The 14,726-nt window shown below is 43.4% G+C and overlaps 1 protein-coding gene across 3 annotated transcripts in view; it reads right to left on the reverse strand.

Annotated features, from left to right (window-relative positions):
• Positions 1-54: 54 nt before the first annotated feature.
• LOC112260354 (glycogen debranching enzyme) overlaps positions 55-14,726 on the reverse strand; it is a 32,279-nt gene continuing 17,607 nt past the window's right edge. For all 3 annotated transcript variants that reach the window (XM_024435393.2, XM_024435391.2, XM_024435392.2), the window contains 21 exons: positions 14,420-14,583; positions 13,900-14,001; positions 13,084-13,239; positions 11,608-11,758; positions 11,230-11,354; positions 10,006-10,118; positions 9,443-9,577; positions 8,735-8,865; positions 8,240-8,376; positions 7,810-7,943; positions 7,398-7,573; positions 6,934-7,036; positions 6,609-6,834; positions 5,816-5,936; positions 5,490-5,625; positions 5,229-5,341; positions 4,748-4,959; positions 1,536-1,633; positions 1,280-1,367; positions 1,000-1,133; positions 55-929 (listed from right to left, as the gene is read on the reverse strand). In XM_024435393.2, coding sequence (XP_024291161.1) covers positions 812-929; positions 1,000-1,133; positions 1,280-1,367; positions 1,536-1,633; positions 4,748-4,959; positions 5,229-5,341; positions 5,490-5,625; positions 5,816-5,936; positions 6,609-6,834; positions 6,934-7,036; positions 7,398-7,573; positions 7,810-7,943; positions 8,240-8,376; positions 8,735-8,865; positions 9,443-9,577; positions 10,006-10,118; positions 11,230-11,354; positions 11,608-11,758; positions 13,084-13,239; positions 13,900-14,001; positions 14,420-14,583 — 2,873 coding nt within the window. In that variant the 3' untranslated portion in view covers positions 55-811. The remainder of the gene's footprint in view (positions 930-999; positions 1,134-1,279; positions 1,368-1,535; positions 1,634-4,747; positions 4,960-5,228; positions 5,342-5,489; positions 5,626-5,815; positions 5,937-6,608; positions 6,835-6,933; positions 7,037-7,397; positions 7,574-7,809; positions 7,944-8,239; positions 8,377-8,734; positions 8,866-9,442; positions 9,578-10,005; positions 10,119-11,229; positions 11,355-11,607; positions 11,759-13,083; positions 13,240-13,899; positions 14,002-14,419; positions 14,584-14,726) is intronic.

Here is a 14,726-nt window from a genome sequence, read left to right on the forward strand (position 1 = left end):
AACTATTGTTTCTCTTCACCTCAACACAGACATGAAGACAAAGACACAGAATAGTTCAGGTTGCAGACTGTTTATATACCATGACAACACTATGTAGACTAGACACACTAGACACACTATAAGCTAGATGCATGTTGACCAATAAAATGAGGCATCGGATTCACAAGGAGAGATGAATCACATTTAGAGGGTCATAGATAGAAGAGCAACTCTACAAGATTTCAGTCACAGTGACACGTTTCCACAGAGGCTTCTATTTAGGGATTTAAACTCCAGTAAAAGACATGGTAGCACACGACAATGGATCACCAATTGACAAATTTCATAGCACAGTACACTTTGATACAGTCTTTAAAAGAGACAGGTTAGCAGCTAAGGTGACAAGATGAAAGTTTATCTACCTAGAAGGTAATCTGGTTTTAAAACAGTCGGTCTTCCAACCTTAGAATACATCACTTCATCTTTAAGTGCGATAACATTAGCTCATATCTACTGTAACAGATACCTTGACAACACTAAGTCAGGTGTCAAATGAGGCTGTGAACTACAATTTCCCAATGCCCTCCACAGCAAACTGCAAGTGCTGGTGTTCACATGTTCACTAGGCATTAGCCTGCTGTATACTTGAGATCCCAGTATGGTTAGTCCATGGGGTGTACATGAGGTCCAAAACAAGACAACAAAGACCACACTACGAAGGTGAAATTAAACAATGCCGGACTACAAGAGGACATGAGATCATGGGACGAGTCTCCACCCACAGGAAGTGAGATCATAGGGCGGGTCTCCGCCCACAGGAATTGAGGTGTTGTCACATGTCGTGGAGGACTTCCAGCACCGTGGAGATGGACCAGGCCTGGGATTCGCAGCTGAAGGGGCAATTCTGTCCGTTTTCATTGGTCAGCTCTGGCAGACCCTTCCAACTAGACCTGGGGGGTTAGAAGAGACATGGATGGGTGTTCAAATAGTGTGTGTAAATGTGTGTCTGTGTGCATTTACCTCTCCAGGTGGACATAATGCTGAGAGAGTATGCTCTTCACCAGGTACACTGTCTGGTCATAGGTCTCCTTCCCAAGCTTCTTGGCAAAATAGAGCTTTGCTCGAAGGAAGTACCCAATTGGCCACAGCCACTCCTAAAAAAAAAAAAAAGTCATTAAACCCAACAGATCAACTCAATACAACGTTATTTATCCACTCAGGAGCATTGTCATAAGAAGGTGAACAATAACTCCTCATTTAAGGTGTGTTACAACTCCAATCCTGAGTGAAGCACACTCACCGGTCCTTGGTGGTAGTTGAAGCCTCTGGCCACGTTGTAGTTGTCGTTATCCAGGGCGTTGTCATAGACACCACAGTACACCATATCACTGGGGGAGAAATAAACGTGATGTCAGTAGTATACAAGCCAAGAAAATATATATAGAAAATGAATCAGTAAATGAAGAGGGTTCCAGGAGCTTTTCCTGACAATATGACCTGAATAGGAAAAACTTGGACCTACTAATAATAATGACTAATAGCTGTAGGTATCTTACTCTGGATCCAGGGTCTTCATTCCCAGAGGTCCTAGCAGCTTCTTCTCAGCGACCTCCAGGGCCTTCCAGGCTCTCTCCACCGTGAACAACTCAGGAGCCTCAGGGACAAAATAGAGAAATTATTCATCTCATTAATACCTCACAAACTCCACCCCAGTTCTTTAGATATATTTACAACCAAGGGGTAGTCAAGAAAACAATGATTTATATATACACTAGATAAATTACAGGGGGCGCTGTGTATTGAAGCCACTGCGCCATCTTAGCACTCCCCCCACCATTGTAAAAAACATATTGGAAGCTATAGAAATGCATTTATTCATGTCTACATTTGTTTTGACACATATATTCTATTACAGACACCTCAATGAATACTTTTAAATGATATGTGAGCTAAAGATATATAAGATATATAAAAACATTTCCCTTAAAATATGATTTTTTAAAAAAGTTTTAACCCCAGGGGTAAGCAATGCTGTCAGGGGTAGGCCAAATAAAAATGTGATTCACATAAACTAAAAGTTAAATAAAAATATATCATTTTTGAGTACCACTTCATATTTTCAAGCATGGTGATGGCAGCATCATGTTATTGGCATGCTTGACATTGGCAAGGACTAGGGAGTTTTTTTTAGGATAAAACTAAACGGAATAGAGCTAAGATTCCCGCACGGCATGGTCAAAGTGGGAGAAGAAGAGAATGTCACTCCTAGTCTGTCAAAACTTACAAACGGTCTAAACCAGGTATTCCCAAACTGTGGTACAATGTCGTCGGGGGTACGCCAAATAAAAATGTGATCCACATTTAAAAAAAATATGTATAATTTTCAAACAGTCCAGTTATATTTTCCAACGGGGCTACACATTTGGGTATGTTTTTTTTCTTGCCTGAGTAGCCTCATTTTACTGGCAAAAATAAAATGAAACCATCTAGTGTTCAGCAAAATAACAACACAATGTCAAATATAGGTAGCCTAGTCAAATAATTAACATCCAATCATATTAACTGTTACTCTCTCGCGGGAATTCCATTAATGGTCCGAATGTAGCCAAAAATGAAGGCCCGCATCCATAGAGACACATACCAGCTCTACTGGTAGTACTGCTACTACCAGCAGTACTACACCTGCACCTGTTGACGACACAAGTTGTTCTGCTGCCACGAGCACATCCAATGCTAGCATCAGTAATTATAAATGTTGTTGTTAGCCCAGCTAGCATGGACACTGACAGTTGTGAATCTGATGCAGCCTGCACTTTTACCCGGGAAAGCACCGAACAACAGACAGGGATGTTGGACCATCAAAGAGGCGCAAATATGATAACTACATTGATTTGGAGTTCACTTATATTGGGAGTAGTGCCTTTCCTCAGCCACAGTGTGTTATATGTGCAAAAGTACTTTCTCACAACTCAATGAAACATTCAGACATTTAGATACAAAAAATGCCAATTTGAAAAATAAGCCACAGGAGTTTTTTGAGCGAGAATTAAGATGACTTTCGAGTAGTAAGACATGTATAAAAGTAACAGATACCATTAATAAGAAGGGGCTAGAAGCGTCTTATATGGTGAGCTACCGAGTGGCTAGGACAGGCAAGCCTCATACTATTGTGGAGGACTTAATTCTTCCTGCTGCCACGGATATGGCTGGAACAATTCTGGGGGAAAAGGCCCCAAAAAACTATACAGACAATGTCTTCATCAAACAACACTGTTTCACGATGCATCAGTGACATGTCAGATGTTTTGAAACAATTACTGCTTCGCATACAAGCCAGTGAATTCTGAGCTACAGCTGGATGAGTCGCAGATGTGGTCGCCCTGGCACAGCTGGTATAGCTCTGTTACGTCAATTAAGGAAGACATCCTCTTCTGCAAACCACTGGAAACCAGGACAACAGGAGAGGATATTTTTTAAAGTACTGGACAGCTTTGTGACATCAAATGGACTTTGGTGGTCAAGATGTGTTGGTATCTGTACTGATGGCGCAAAAGCCATGGCAGGGAGACATAGTGGAGTGGTAATGCACATGCAAGCAGTTGCTCCCGATGCCACTTGGGTACACTGCTGCATCCACAGAGAGGCTCTAGCTGCCAAGGGAATGCCTGACAGGTTGAAAGACGTTTTGGACAGTAGAGTGAAAATAGTTAACTTTGTTAAAGCAAGGCCCCTGAACTTGTGTATTTTCTGCACTATGTAAAGATATGGGCAGCGACCATGTAACGCTTTTACAATATACAGAAGTGCGCTGGTTATCTGGGTGATGTTTTTTCTCGCCTGTATGATCTGAATCTAGGATTACAGGGAGTCTCCACAACTATATTCAATGTGTGTGACAAAATTGAGGCTATGATTAAGAAATTGGAGCCCTTCTCTATCTGCAAAGGACAACACACAGGTCTTTCCAATGTGATATAGCGAAGCACCTGAGTGAGTTGATACAAAAGGATGACACAAACAACTGGATTCGTTATGGCTTTCATGCCCTGCCTCCAGTCCACTTACCGATATCTGAACAAGAGAGCCTCATCGAAATTGAAACAAGCGGTTCTGTGAACATTTTATTTAATCATATTTCTGGATTGGGCTGCGCTCAGAGTATCCTGCCTGGGCAAATCGCGCTGTTAAAACACTGCCCTTTGCAACCACTTACCTATGTGAGAGCGGATTCTTGGCCCTCACTAGCATGAAAACTAAATACAGGCACAGACTGTGTGTGGAAAATGATTAAAGACAGACTCTCTCCAATGAAACCCAACATTGTAGAGTTATGTGCATTTCTTCAAGCACACCCTTCTCATTAACCTGTGGTGAGTTATTAACAATGTTCGATGAACAAATACGTTTTTATATGTAAGATGGTTAAATAAAGAGCAAAATGATTGATTATTATTATATTATTATGTTATTATTTGTGCCCTGGTCCTATAAGAGCTCTTTGTCACTTCCCACGAGCCGGGATGTGACAAAAACTCACCTTGACCCTGGTGCTCGAGGGGGTACACAGCTGGAGGTTGAACGTTCGAAGGCGTACGGGACTATAAAAAAGTTTGGGAACCACTGCTGTAGATCATTGCAAGAAAAGGGCTAAGGACCAGTCTTGGGGTCAATTCCATTTCAATCAGTCGATCATGCAAGTAAACTAAAATTACAATGAGAAAAAAAACAGGAAACCGGGCATGAGCTGACGCCACTGATAGCAACTCACCACCACCATGGCGATGCAAAAGTTGGGCCTGAGCTGATAGTCACACCAGGGGCTGGAGGCTCCGTGGCTGTCCTTGTAAATGCCTCTCTTGTGGACCAGGTCGGGGTGCTTCTCGTCGGGGTCCTTCTCGTCATGGGACACATAGAAGTTCTTCTCAAAGTTGACTTGGATCTTATGGTTCCAATCCTCATAGGACACCTTCAACTCCTTACCTGCCAGGGAAAACAATCATAGAATAACAATGTTTTCATTATGTCTTATTGTGTGTTTGCATACAATAGAATGTATGTGTGTGTGTGTTTGCATACAATAGAATGTATGTGTGTGTGTGTTTGCATACAATAGAATGTATGTGTGTGTGTGTTTGCATACAATAGAATGTATGTGTGTGTGTGTTTGCATACAATAGAATGTATGTGTGTGTGTGTTTGCATACAATAGAATGTATGTGTGTGTGTGCTTGTGCCCAGGCAGCACTCACCGTCCCGGTGTATTTTCATGGAGCTGTGGGGGAAAAGGCCCTTCTTATGGAGCTCCAACAGCCAGCGCACCGCAGATTTACAGAGACCCACCATCTCCACCGCTGACCCATCTCTGGAGACACACACCACCAGGGACATGAGTCAAAACAGCTTAATATTTGAAGAATAATACGATTGCCTCACAGTTTGGTTAACATTGTGTTGTAATGTATGGTTTTGTATTCTATTATATTGGTGGTCTATGATGACAAAGTTCTTACCTGGGTGTGGCGGGCATGCCCTTGTTGCGAGCTTTGTCACTCTCTCCCATTTTGTCCATCCACGTTCCGCAGTTGAAACGGTTGCCGCCGTACACAAAGCCAGTATAACGATTCACTTTGGCCACAACATTGAAGCCTGGGAGCAAGGAGAACAACAATACACCTTGTTTGCTGAAGCAAGACCCCATGTCAATGTTCACCATAGGAACAAACATAATAACCATTTAGAGCCACTTTAGGGAATAACCGGGGCCCAGAAGGTAACGTAACCAGGAAAAACTACTGGTCCTACTTATTAACTCAAAGTGTGGCCGTGGCAGACTCACCCTCGTCCTTCATGTGCATGTCGATATTTGGCCCGGCGTTGCGCTCTCTGAAGTCGATGCCCTGCATGTGACGAGTCATGGCCTCATGGATGACATCACAAAGGGGCTGTGTGAACGAGAACTGAAACACACGAGGATGACGTTAGACTCTACCCCTGCTTGAGGTCCTGTAGGTGTTTGTGTGGACATGTGTGGATTTATGCACAATGAGTGCGGGTAATATGTGCGCATGTGAGAGTGTGTGTGTGAGAGAGAGAGAGCGATGGGAGAGTGTGTGAGTGAATGTATTTATTAGGGATCCCCATTAGCTCTCCCTCTTCCTGGGGTCCAAACACATTAAGGTACTTACATTACACATAAAACAAAAGATAAAACAGTACATCATATAACATTATTACACCACTACATATCTACAATACAGAACGTACAATACCAGCATACAAAAATATTACAATGTACGTGTGTGTGTGTGTGTGTAGATTGTGCTTTTCCATATGTGTGTGGGTGTATATACTGTATGTGTACATGTGGGAGTGTGTGTGTGAGAGAGAGAGAAAGATGAAGAGTGTGTGTCTGTGTGTGCATTTCTGCGTTTGATGTTGGGTGTCTACATGTGTGAGTGGGTGTCTACATGTGTGAGTGTGGGTGTCTTCGTGTGTGTGTGTGTGGGTGTCTACATGTGGGTGTGTGGATGTCTACATGTGGGTGTGTGGATGTCTACATGTGTGTGTGTGAGAGAGAGAGAGAGATTAAGAAAATGTGTGTGTATGGTATGTGCATTGCTGTGACCTACCGGAGTGCCAGGGGCGTGGGGCTCGGAGTCGTCATGGGGATACATCCTGACCACGGGGCAGTGGAGGACGGCAGTGCCCTCGGGCACCAGGGTACAGTAGTCTTGGATGCACTGCAGCCACCACCACACTGCGTCACGGCAGTTATAGCGTGCACTGATGCCTTCGCCCAACAGGTTGGGGATAAGACCGTGTCTCAGGGTGCCTGCAAACGCCAGGATGATGTTTCTGTTCATGAAAATAAACATTGCATTAACATATACAATTGTATCAAATGATACCTAAGAAGTCCCATTTGGATACTAGTGCAGTGCAGGGAACAATCACCTAGCCTCCAGGTGACGACCAGTGACCAGCATGAGTCCACGCAGAGCGATAAAGGTGTCTCGGCCCCAGCAGCGGAAGATTCCAGAGGAGAAGTGAGGCAGACCTGTGAAACAGGAAGGTAGAGATGAATAAAGGAAGCAGATGTTTGAACACAGCTAAAATTCAAACACCAATTCTCAAGTGGTACCGAGATACAAATAGGACTTTTTCAGCTACCGAACTGGTCATGAACTGAAGCTTACGGCATCGTTTCAGTAAAATACCAAGCGACAATGATAGGTTGTTTTGATGACTACCAGGAGACTTCTAAAACACCCATTATTTGGCTACTCAATGTCGTCCAGCATAAGGATTATTATCATTAGTTTCCAGAATATCAACAGAAAAAATAAGATGAGTTATTTGGGTGGCGTCCCACCACTGTTTACAGTAGTAGAATAGACATGAGTTGTTGCTAGGCAGACCTGCAGCCAGGGAGACGCAGCATTGCTCCTTCTTGCCGGTGTCCTTGTCGAGGCGGTAGGGGACGTCGGGTAGCGCCAGGGACAAGGGGGGCAGAGCCGGGAAACTGCCAACACCACACATCTGGACCGAGCCCAGAGCCAGCAGTTTGACGAAGGTGGAGCCGTTCTGGACAAAACTGAACAAGAGAGGAAACACAGAAAAACATGGTTTTACATGAAAACTGCTGTGCAGAAAAACACATCAAATGTAAATAAGATTTTCGGCACACCCTTAAAGTTAAAGGTGCAGGGCCTTTTTAACACCAAATACAAAATCTAATTGAAGTCTCTTCAATTGTTCTATTGCATCATTTTCTGACTGTATGTTGAGTGTGTGAGAAACATTTATAGGGCTGTTTCTGTGGGGACATACCTGGACATCTTGTTGAAGGTGATGTCCAGAGCTGTGGTGTAGGCTCCCACGAGGATGGCGTCAAAGTAGCAGGGGATGAGGTAGCGAGGGATGTGCTTCAGATAGTGGAACATCCCTTCCAGCCACTTCCCCACCTGGAAACGTTTCGGACAACACACATGCTATATGGAAAACACCAACCTTGGAAATGGCGACTGTGGAAAACGGTGACAGCGAGTGAATCCTCATCTTACTGCTGTCACACTGGTAAATTTAAAACTCAGGTCTTGGACCTTAGATGGGCCGAGTTGTAGGATGGATTCCCTTCTATTTAGCATCATTATTGTCAAGTTCATCTGACCGTCTTGGCAGTCTACATTGTCATAAGGCCTTATAGAAAATCAAGAGGGATTCATTCGGTTTGAATTACTGTCACTCAAACCGTGCTCACCTCTCCTAGAGCGCCACCACGGAACACCAGCCTGTTGCTGACGTAGTCAATCATCCAGTCACCCTGTCTCAGGTTGTCACACACCGGGTGGCCCAGGTCGTTCTTCGGACGAATGTCTGCCATCACTGACATCAAACCTGTATCAAAACAATGAATCAGATTTTTAATGTCTATGTCCAGTTTCATTCAACAATATTCTCATGTGTACAGATGCTCGTAGGCACAGATCTAGGACCAGCTTACCAACCCAAATCCTAACCTTAACCATGGAGGGGTGGAAAAATATCTGACAAAGTATCAGTGGTTAGGGGCAACAAACACAATGTGCGCTGACCAGGGTTGGGATCAATTCACTTCCAAAATCAGTCAATTCAGGAAGTAAACTGGAAAATTCTCATTTCTATTTCAATTTCCACTGAATTGACTGAGTTAAAATGGGAAATTGACCCCAACCATGGTGCTGACTGGACCCCCTCTGTGTGAACTGTACTGTACCTTGCAGGCCACCGTACTTGAAGCTAGTCCAGGAGGGGATGTTGTAGCAGCCTCCTCCTTCCTCCTGCTCCTCAGAGTCACAGCGGAACAGCAGCATGTTCATGTCGGCCAGGGTCAGCTCTGACATGATCCTGCATGGGGATAGAGGATAGGGTCACGTAACATTACAACACACACTCACCTTACTGGGCACAACTGGAGACTACAGAGTTCCACTGATCAGTATGTCGATCAGTGTGTTGATCAATTCCTCACTATACAAATATATGACCATCATTAAAAAAAACATACAGATGTAGGATTTTAATTTGAGCAAGTTTGCTACAGTAGGAAAATAATACAGCAGCAACAGGACATGTCAATTATTACGCAGATTAGAATTAACGGACATTTTTTGTACGGGTTGATACATTTTTCGTGAGGGAAAATCAAGTGGAAAGTGGAAATTACAAACTTCAGAAGGCTTTTTAAACTTCAAATACAATACACGTTTTTAATTCCCTGCATTGCAGGAAAGTTATCCTGCAACAGGATGATCAAATTAAGATACGACATCTGTACTATACCTTTTCAGCACTTTTCCAAAAGACATGGTGTGCTTGCAAAATGGTGTGTTTGCAAAGCAGCATGTGTGTGTGTGTGTGTGTGTGTGTGTGTGCGCGGGTGGGTGCGTGTGTGCAAGTGTGTCTTTGTGCGATGAATACTCACTGTGCCAGGGGTGTCTCCAGTATGGTTGGTGTGTGCTGGTCGGGCAGACTGCCAAGCTTGTACTTTGGGCTGAACTGGATCAGGTGATGTCTGATGACTCCCACCAGCTCTTGGGCCCTGGGGTCCAGACTCACCCTGATGAGGGAAACACAGATACATCTCAGAGGGAAACATATCGCCTGGTCCCAGATCTGTTTGTGCCATTGGCCTGACATGAACATAGTATTTGTCAAGACATCATAAACAGATCTTGGACCAGGCTAGGAGACATACAGTCTGCAATGCTGAAGAGATTTCTCGGCCAAAAGGTTTCTTTCTTCAAGACGGATTTGAACCAGCAACCTACAGATCACTGCTATTTTACAGTCCAACGCTCTACCAACTGAGCTATCGAAGGGCTGAAGAGTTAACAGTGTTACCTGTGAGCTTTGAGTAGACAATATGAGGCCAAACTGGCCAAAGAACACCCCCACCCCTCACTAACATATGTGTGTGTTTTACAGTAGACCTTTAAATTCTATTCAATGTCTGGGTATATTGGGCTACTCATCATGACCTCTAACCTGAAGGCGATGACGCTGCCGGGGGTGAGGCGCTCGAAGACGATCTCCTGGACAAACTCACTGCTGCCCTTAGATGTCACCCCTGCATGTTTCACAACGCCACTGTCCTTCAGCTGGGGTGAATAAGACCATGGGTGAATAATTTCACTGCCACACAAAACAGTATCAAGGTCCACAATGGGGTATTGAGAGGAGAGTTGAAGACAGTTCTGAATTGGCTTTTGCTGGTCTATATCAATTATGTATATAAACACTGGATTGCTAAGTATTGACCAGTGAGACGCTTTGAAGCCACCGGTTGGCGATATTGCCACTCCCCAGGAGATGCAGAACTCCATAGGAGTGAATGGAATTCTACAGCATTGAAATCAAATGTTTTAAGGACAAAATTACATGTATTTAAGTATTTTGTTGTTGTAGTGGGGACAGTAACATTAGAACTTGTACTTTTTTTTATGCAAAAAAATGATGCTTTAAGGTTCATTTTTGTATATATCTTTTCATTTGACATGTTAATGTTTAGCTAACATAATTTAATACAAAAATTTGCATTAAGGCGTCTGTAATAGAATAAACATGGCAAAAACAAAATGTAGAAGTAAATAAAGATGGTTAGAGCGTTGGGCCAGTAATCGAAAGGATGCTGGATTGAATCCCCGAGCTGTCAAGGTAAAAATCTGTTGTTCTGCCCCTGAACAAGGCTGTTAACCCACTGTTCCCCGGGTAGGCTGTCATTGTAAATAAGAATTTGTTCTTAACTCACTTGTCTAGTTAAAATGTTTAAAAAATCTATTCCTATAGCTTCCAAAATATATATATATTTTTTTACAATGGAGGAGTAGTACCAAGATGGTGGTGGGGTGTCTTCAAAAAAGCGGCTCCTGTTAGTCATCTAGCGTAAATCATTGCAAAAACATGGCATTAATCATTACCAAATGTTTTACTTGAACTAAAATGCAAAAAGTACATTTAGCGAAGTAAGACACTGTAAGACACTTTACACTGAGTAAATAGCTATGTAAACGAAATGGAATTCAACAGAAACTCACAAACAAGCCAGACAGAATACAGACACAATAGCAGCTTGTGAAATGTAACCGGATGCCCCTGAAGCAGCTTGTTTTTCAAGACCCAGTCTGAGAATGGATTTGTTTGAGAGGAAAGCCCATTGTGACAGGGGGCCTAAACAACTGTAATTACCCACGTTCCCCGGCATCTCGTTACCTGGATGTGCTCCTTAATCTCCACAGTGTACTCCGGCATGCCGTTAATGTACTTTTCACATTTCTTGTAGGTGCCGGCTTGCCTGTCGATGACACGCGCCTCGAGAACCACCTCGTCAATTTTACCTGGAAGACGGAGAGAGATTAAGTTGTGTTAAAATAGTAGGTCCTGCATCCAAGTCATCTCCCTGTGCCTCTATTGCCATTTGTTCCAACAATACTGGTTTGGAACTAATCCCTGACCAAGATGTCTGCCATTATCAGCACATTCTAAAGTTATGAAGATGAATGACATAGGCCACTCTAGTATTATTGTATTTCTATGGATGGCCCATTCTGAGGGCATTGTCCTGTTTATGGTAACAGTGAAGCATCATACCAGGGATGAACATGGGGGGAACCTCCTTCCTATACTGGTGGTGTTTGGGGTTGTGGAAGGCAGTGCGACACACGGCGACCACAGACTGGTGTGTGCTGGGACAGTGACGCGTCACCGCCACAACGTCCTCGTCCACCTGGTCCACGTACACCTAGGAAGGGAACAGAGGAAATAACAAGCACTGTTACACATAACTCTTATCATGCAAATACATGTATACATTCACCAAGGTTATTATAGAAAACGGAAACTAAAAATAATAATGAAAAAACTATTTAGTAAACGGAAATAAAATAACGTGCTTTTTGGGAGGGATTTCTATTTTGGTTTTATATTATTTAGTTTCAGTGTTGGGGACAAAAAGTAACCTGTGTGTGGGAGGCTAACAGCCATTTATGTGTTGTATAGTTTCTGTTTTTGGGGATGTCACTTCAAGCTATTGTGGGGCATTAATACATAAGGTGATGAGTTATGTGATTGTCACGCCCTGGTCTAAGTATTTTGTGTTTTTCTTCATGTATTGGGTCAGGCCAGGGTGTGGCATGGGGTTTTTGTATTGTGGTGTGTTTTGTCTTGGGGTTCTGGTGTGTTTGTATTGGGATTGTAGCTAGTGGGGTTATCTAGCAAAGTCTATGGCTGTCTGGAGTGGTTCTCAATCAGAGGCAGGTGTTTATCGTTGTCTCTGATTGGGAACCATATTTAGGCAGCCATATTCTTTGAGTTTGTCGTGGATGATTGTCCTTAGTGTATTTGGTCCTGTCTAGCACTGAGATGCAGTGCCTTAGACCGCTGCGCCACTCGGGAGCCTGATACATTCAAGTCAATGAAGGCATAATGGGTGGACTGGTGGCCATTGCGAGTGTAGCCATAGTAGCAAAGTCTTGCATCGCGCTCATCCCAATGGGTTCGTTTCTCTGCTCAGACGTTGCTGACACGTGCCAGATCTTACAACACATAGATGGGTGTTTTTAGGTACCTTTTAACCACATGATGGTCACGTTACCCTGCTCAGACATTGCATGCATCAACCAATGGTTGCGGGCCACGTCATCGACCGTGCAGTCGGACACCAGACTGCTATAACATAAAGTGGTTAACTGATACGTAAAATACTTATCCAGGAGTTGTAAGATCTGGCATGCGTTACAAATGTCTGAGCAGAGGAACACGACTGACATGTTATAGCAATCTGGTGCCCGACTGCACAGTCGATGACGTGGCACGAAACCATTTATTGACGCATGCAGCGTCTAAGCAGGGGAACGCGACCAACATCTGCGGTGCCGTTCATGACAATGTCATCTCGCTGAGTCACCACACTAGATTCAGAAGCCTGACAACCCAATTAGAGGGGGGGAAAAAGCTTGAAAACCCCATTCGATTTAATTTCAGTTTACTAACACGTTATTTCATCATTAGTTTTCATTTCATGATTAGTTTTCATTTCAATTTTAGTTTACTCCTCTACACACCCACCTGGTTAAAGCCCTTGGAGGCCAGATCCTGGTGCATTTTGTTGAGGGCCAGCTTGCCGGCGATAATACCCGTCTTCAGGTTGACCTCGCCGGGTGACGAGGCCTTGGCGTCAGGGTTCCACTTGGGGTAGAAACGCTCCTCCTTCACCACTGAGATCTACAGGCAGACACGCAGAGGAGATGGTTACTGAAGAGCTTAGTCATTCATTCTCCATCGCTATTTACTGTACAATACTACTATAGTACCTAATATAATTCTAAACCTTCCTTTGGCCTTATACTTAAAGGGAAACTTCACCATTTTTCATCTCCGGCACCACCCCAACATCAACATTATGTGAAAATGGCGCGTTTCTATGTTTTGTAGTAAAAAAGATAGAGGAAGGTAAGTGTTTCCAACGACATCATCGGTGTGCATTGTGTGATTTCGACAAATTGTGAGTAGGTGTTGCTTAATAATTGTCTACTAATTGGTTGACAATGTCATTGGAAACACAAAATACATACAAAATATAGAAACACCCCATTTTCACATACTGGAGATGATGAATATGAAGACGACATTTTTCTAAATGACCCTTTAAAGTGATTTGAGATATATATATATATATATAGATATATATAGATATATATATATATATATATATATATATATATATATATATATATAGATATAGATATAGATATATATATATATAGTGATGCTATAGTGGTGTATATGCAATTAACATATGCAAATATCAAGACAAAAGTCATACTGTTATGACAGAGAAACGGTGTGAGTGTGTATGTGTGTTTGCGTGTGTCTGTGTGTTACCTGGTGAGGCACCATCTCATCGTATCCCCTGGTGCTGCCAGAGCAACAGCAGGCCATTGAGACGATGGCAGAGCTGGGGAGCGAGTCGTACGCTGAGCGGAGCTGGAACATAGACAACGAAAGGAATTGACACAACCAGATTTGTGGATCTCTCCTTTTTTAAATTTTTTACTGGGGGGGGGGCAATGTTCCCATTTTAGTGAACAAACTCACTGGAGTGTCATATAGCACTGGATTTAAACCCAAAGTTCATACTGAAATCAACCAGGTTCTGAACAGTGTGAAGCCCCTATATCGTTTAACATTATGTTTCAATGTACATACTAGCATATCACTTAGAATACATGGCCAGTGTATTTGCTTCATTCTAAGTAGTATGCTAGCTAGTCTGCATATTGAAACATTGCCTAGATATGTTTTAGAGCAATGAACTAGCAATGGCCACTATAATGCTGTGCTGTACCCGAATAGTGAAACTCAAGAATAGGCTACCTAAATAGGGCACTTAAGAATAAGGTACCTGGATGGGGCACTCGTTGTCGTGGGTGACATCCAGGAACATGGCGTGGGCGATGCTGGGCACCAAGGGCCGGAGGCTGGGCTGGACAAAGGCTCCGACCGGCTCCCCTCCGTACCTGTACACCAGCCTGCCCTCCTCGTGACTGTCCCCTGCACTCATTGCCTCTGGAGGGACCAGGTAGAGGGAAAGAGAGGGAAGAAGGGATGTACAGTTATACCACTGTATTACTTTGTCGTCTTTTCAACCACATACGAAGCCAACATGCAGGACTCGAGAATGCCCGTTGATGCCATTTTTCCTTCAAAGA

Source organism: Oncorhynchus tshawytscha, linkage group LG10 (assembly GCF_018296145.1).
Source record: "Oncorhynchus tshawytscha isolate Ot180627B linkage group LG10, Otsh_v2.0, whole genome shotgun sequence".
Taxonomy (NCBI): domain Eukaryota; kingdom Metazoa; phylum Chordata; class Actinopteri; order Salmoniformes; family Salmonidae; genus Oncorhynchus; species Oncorhynchus tshawytscha.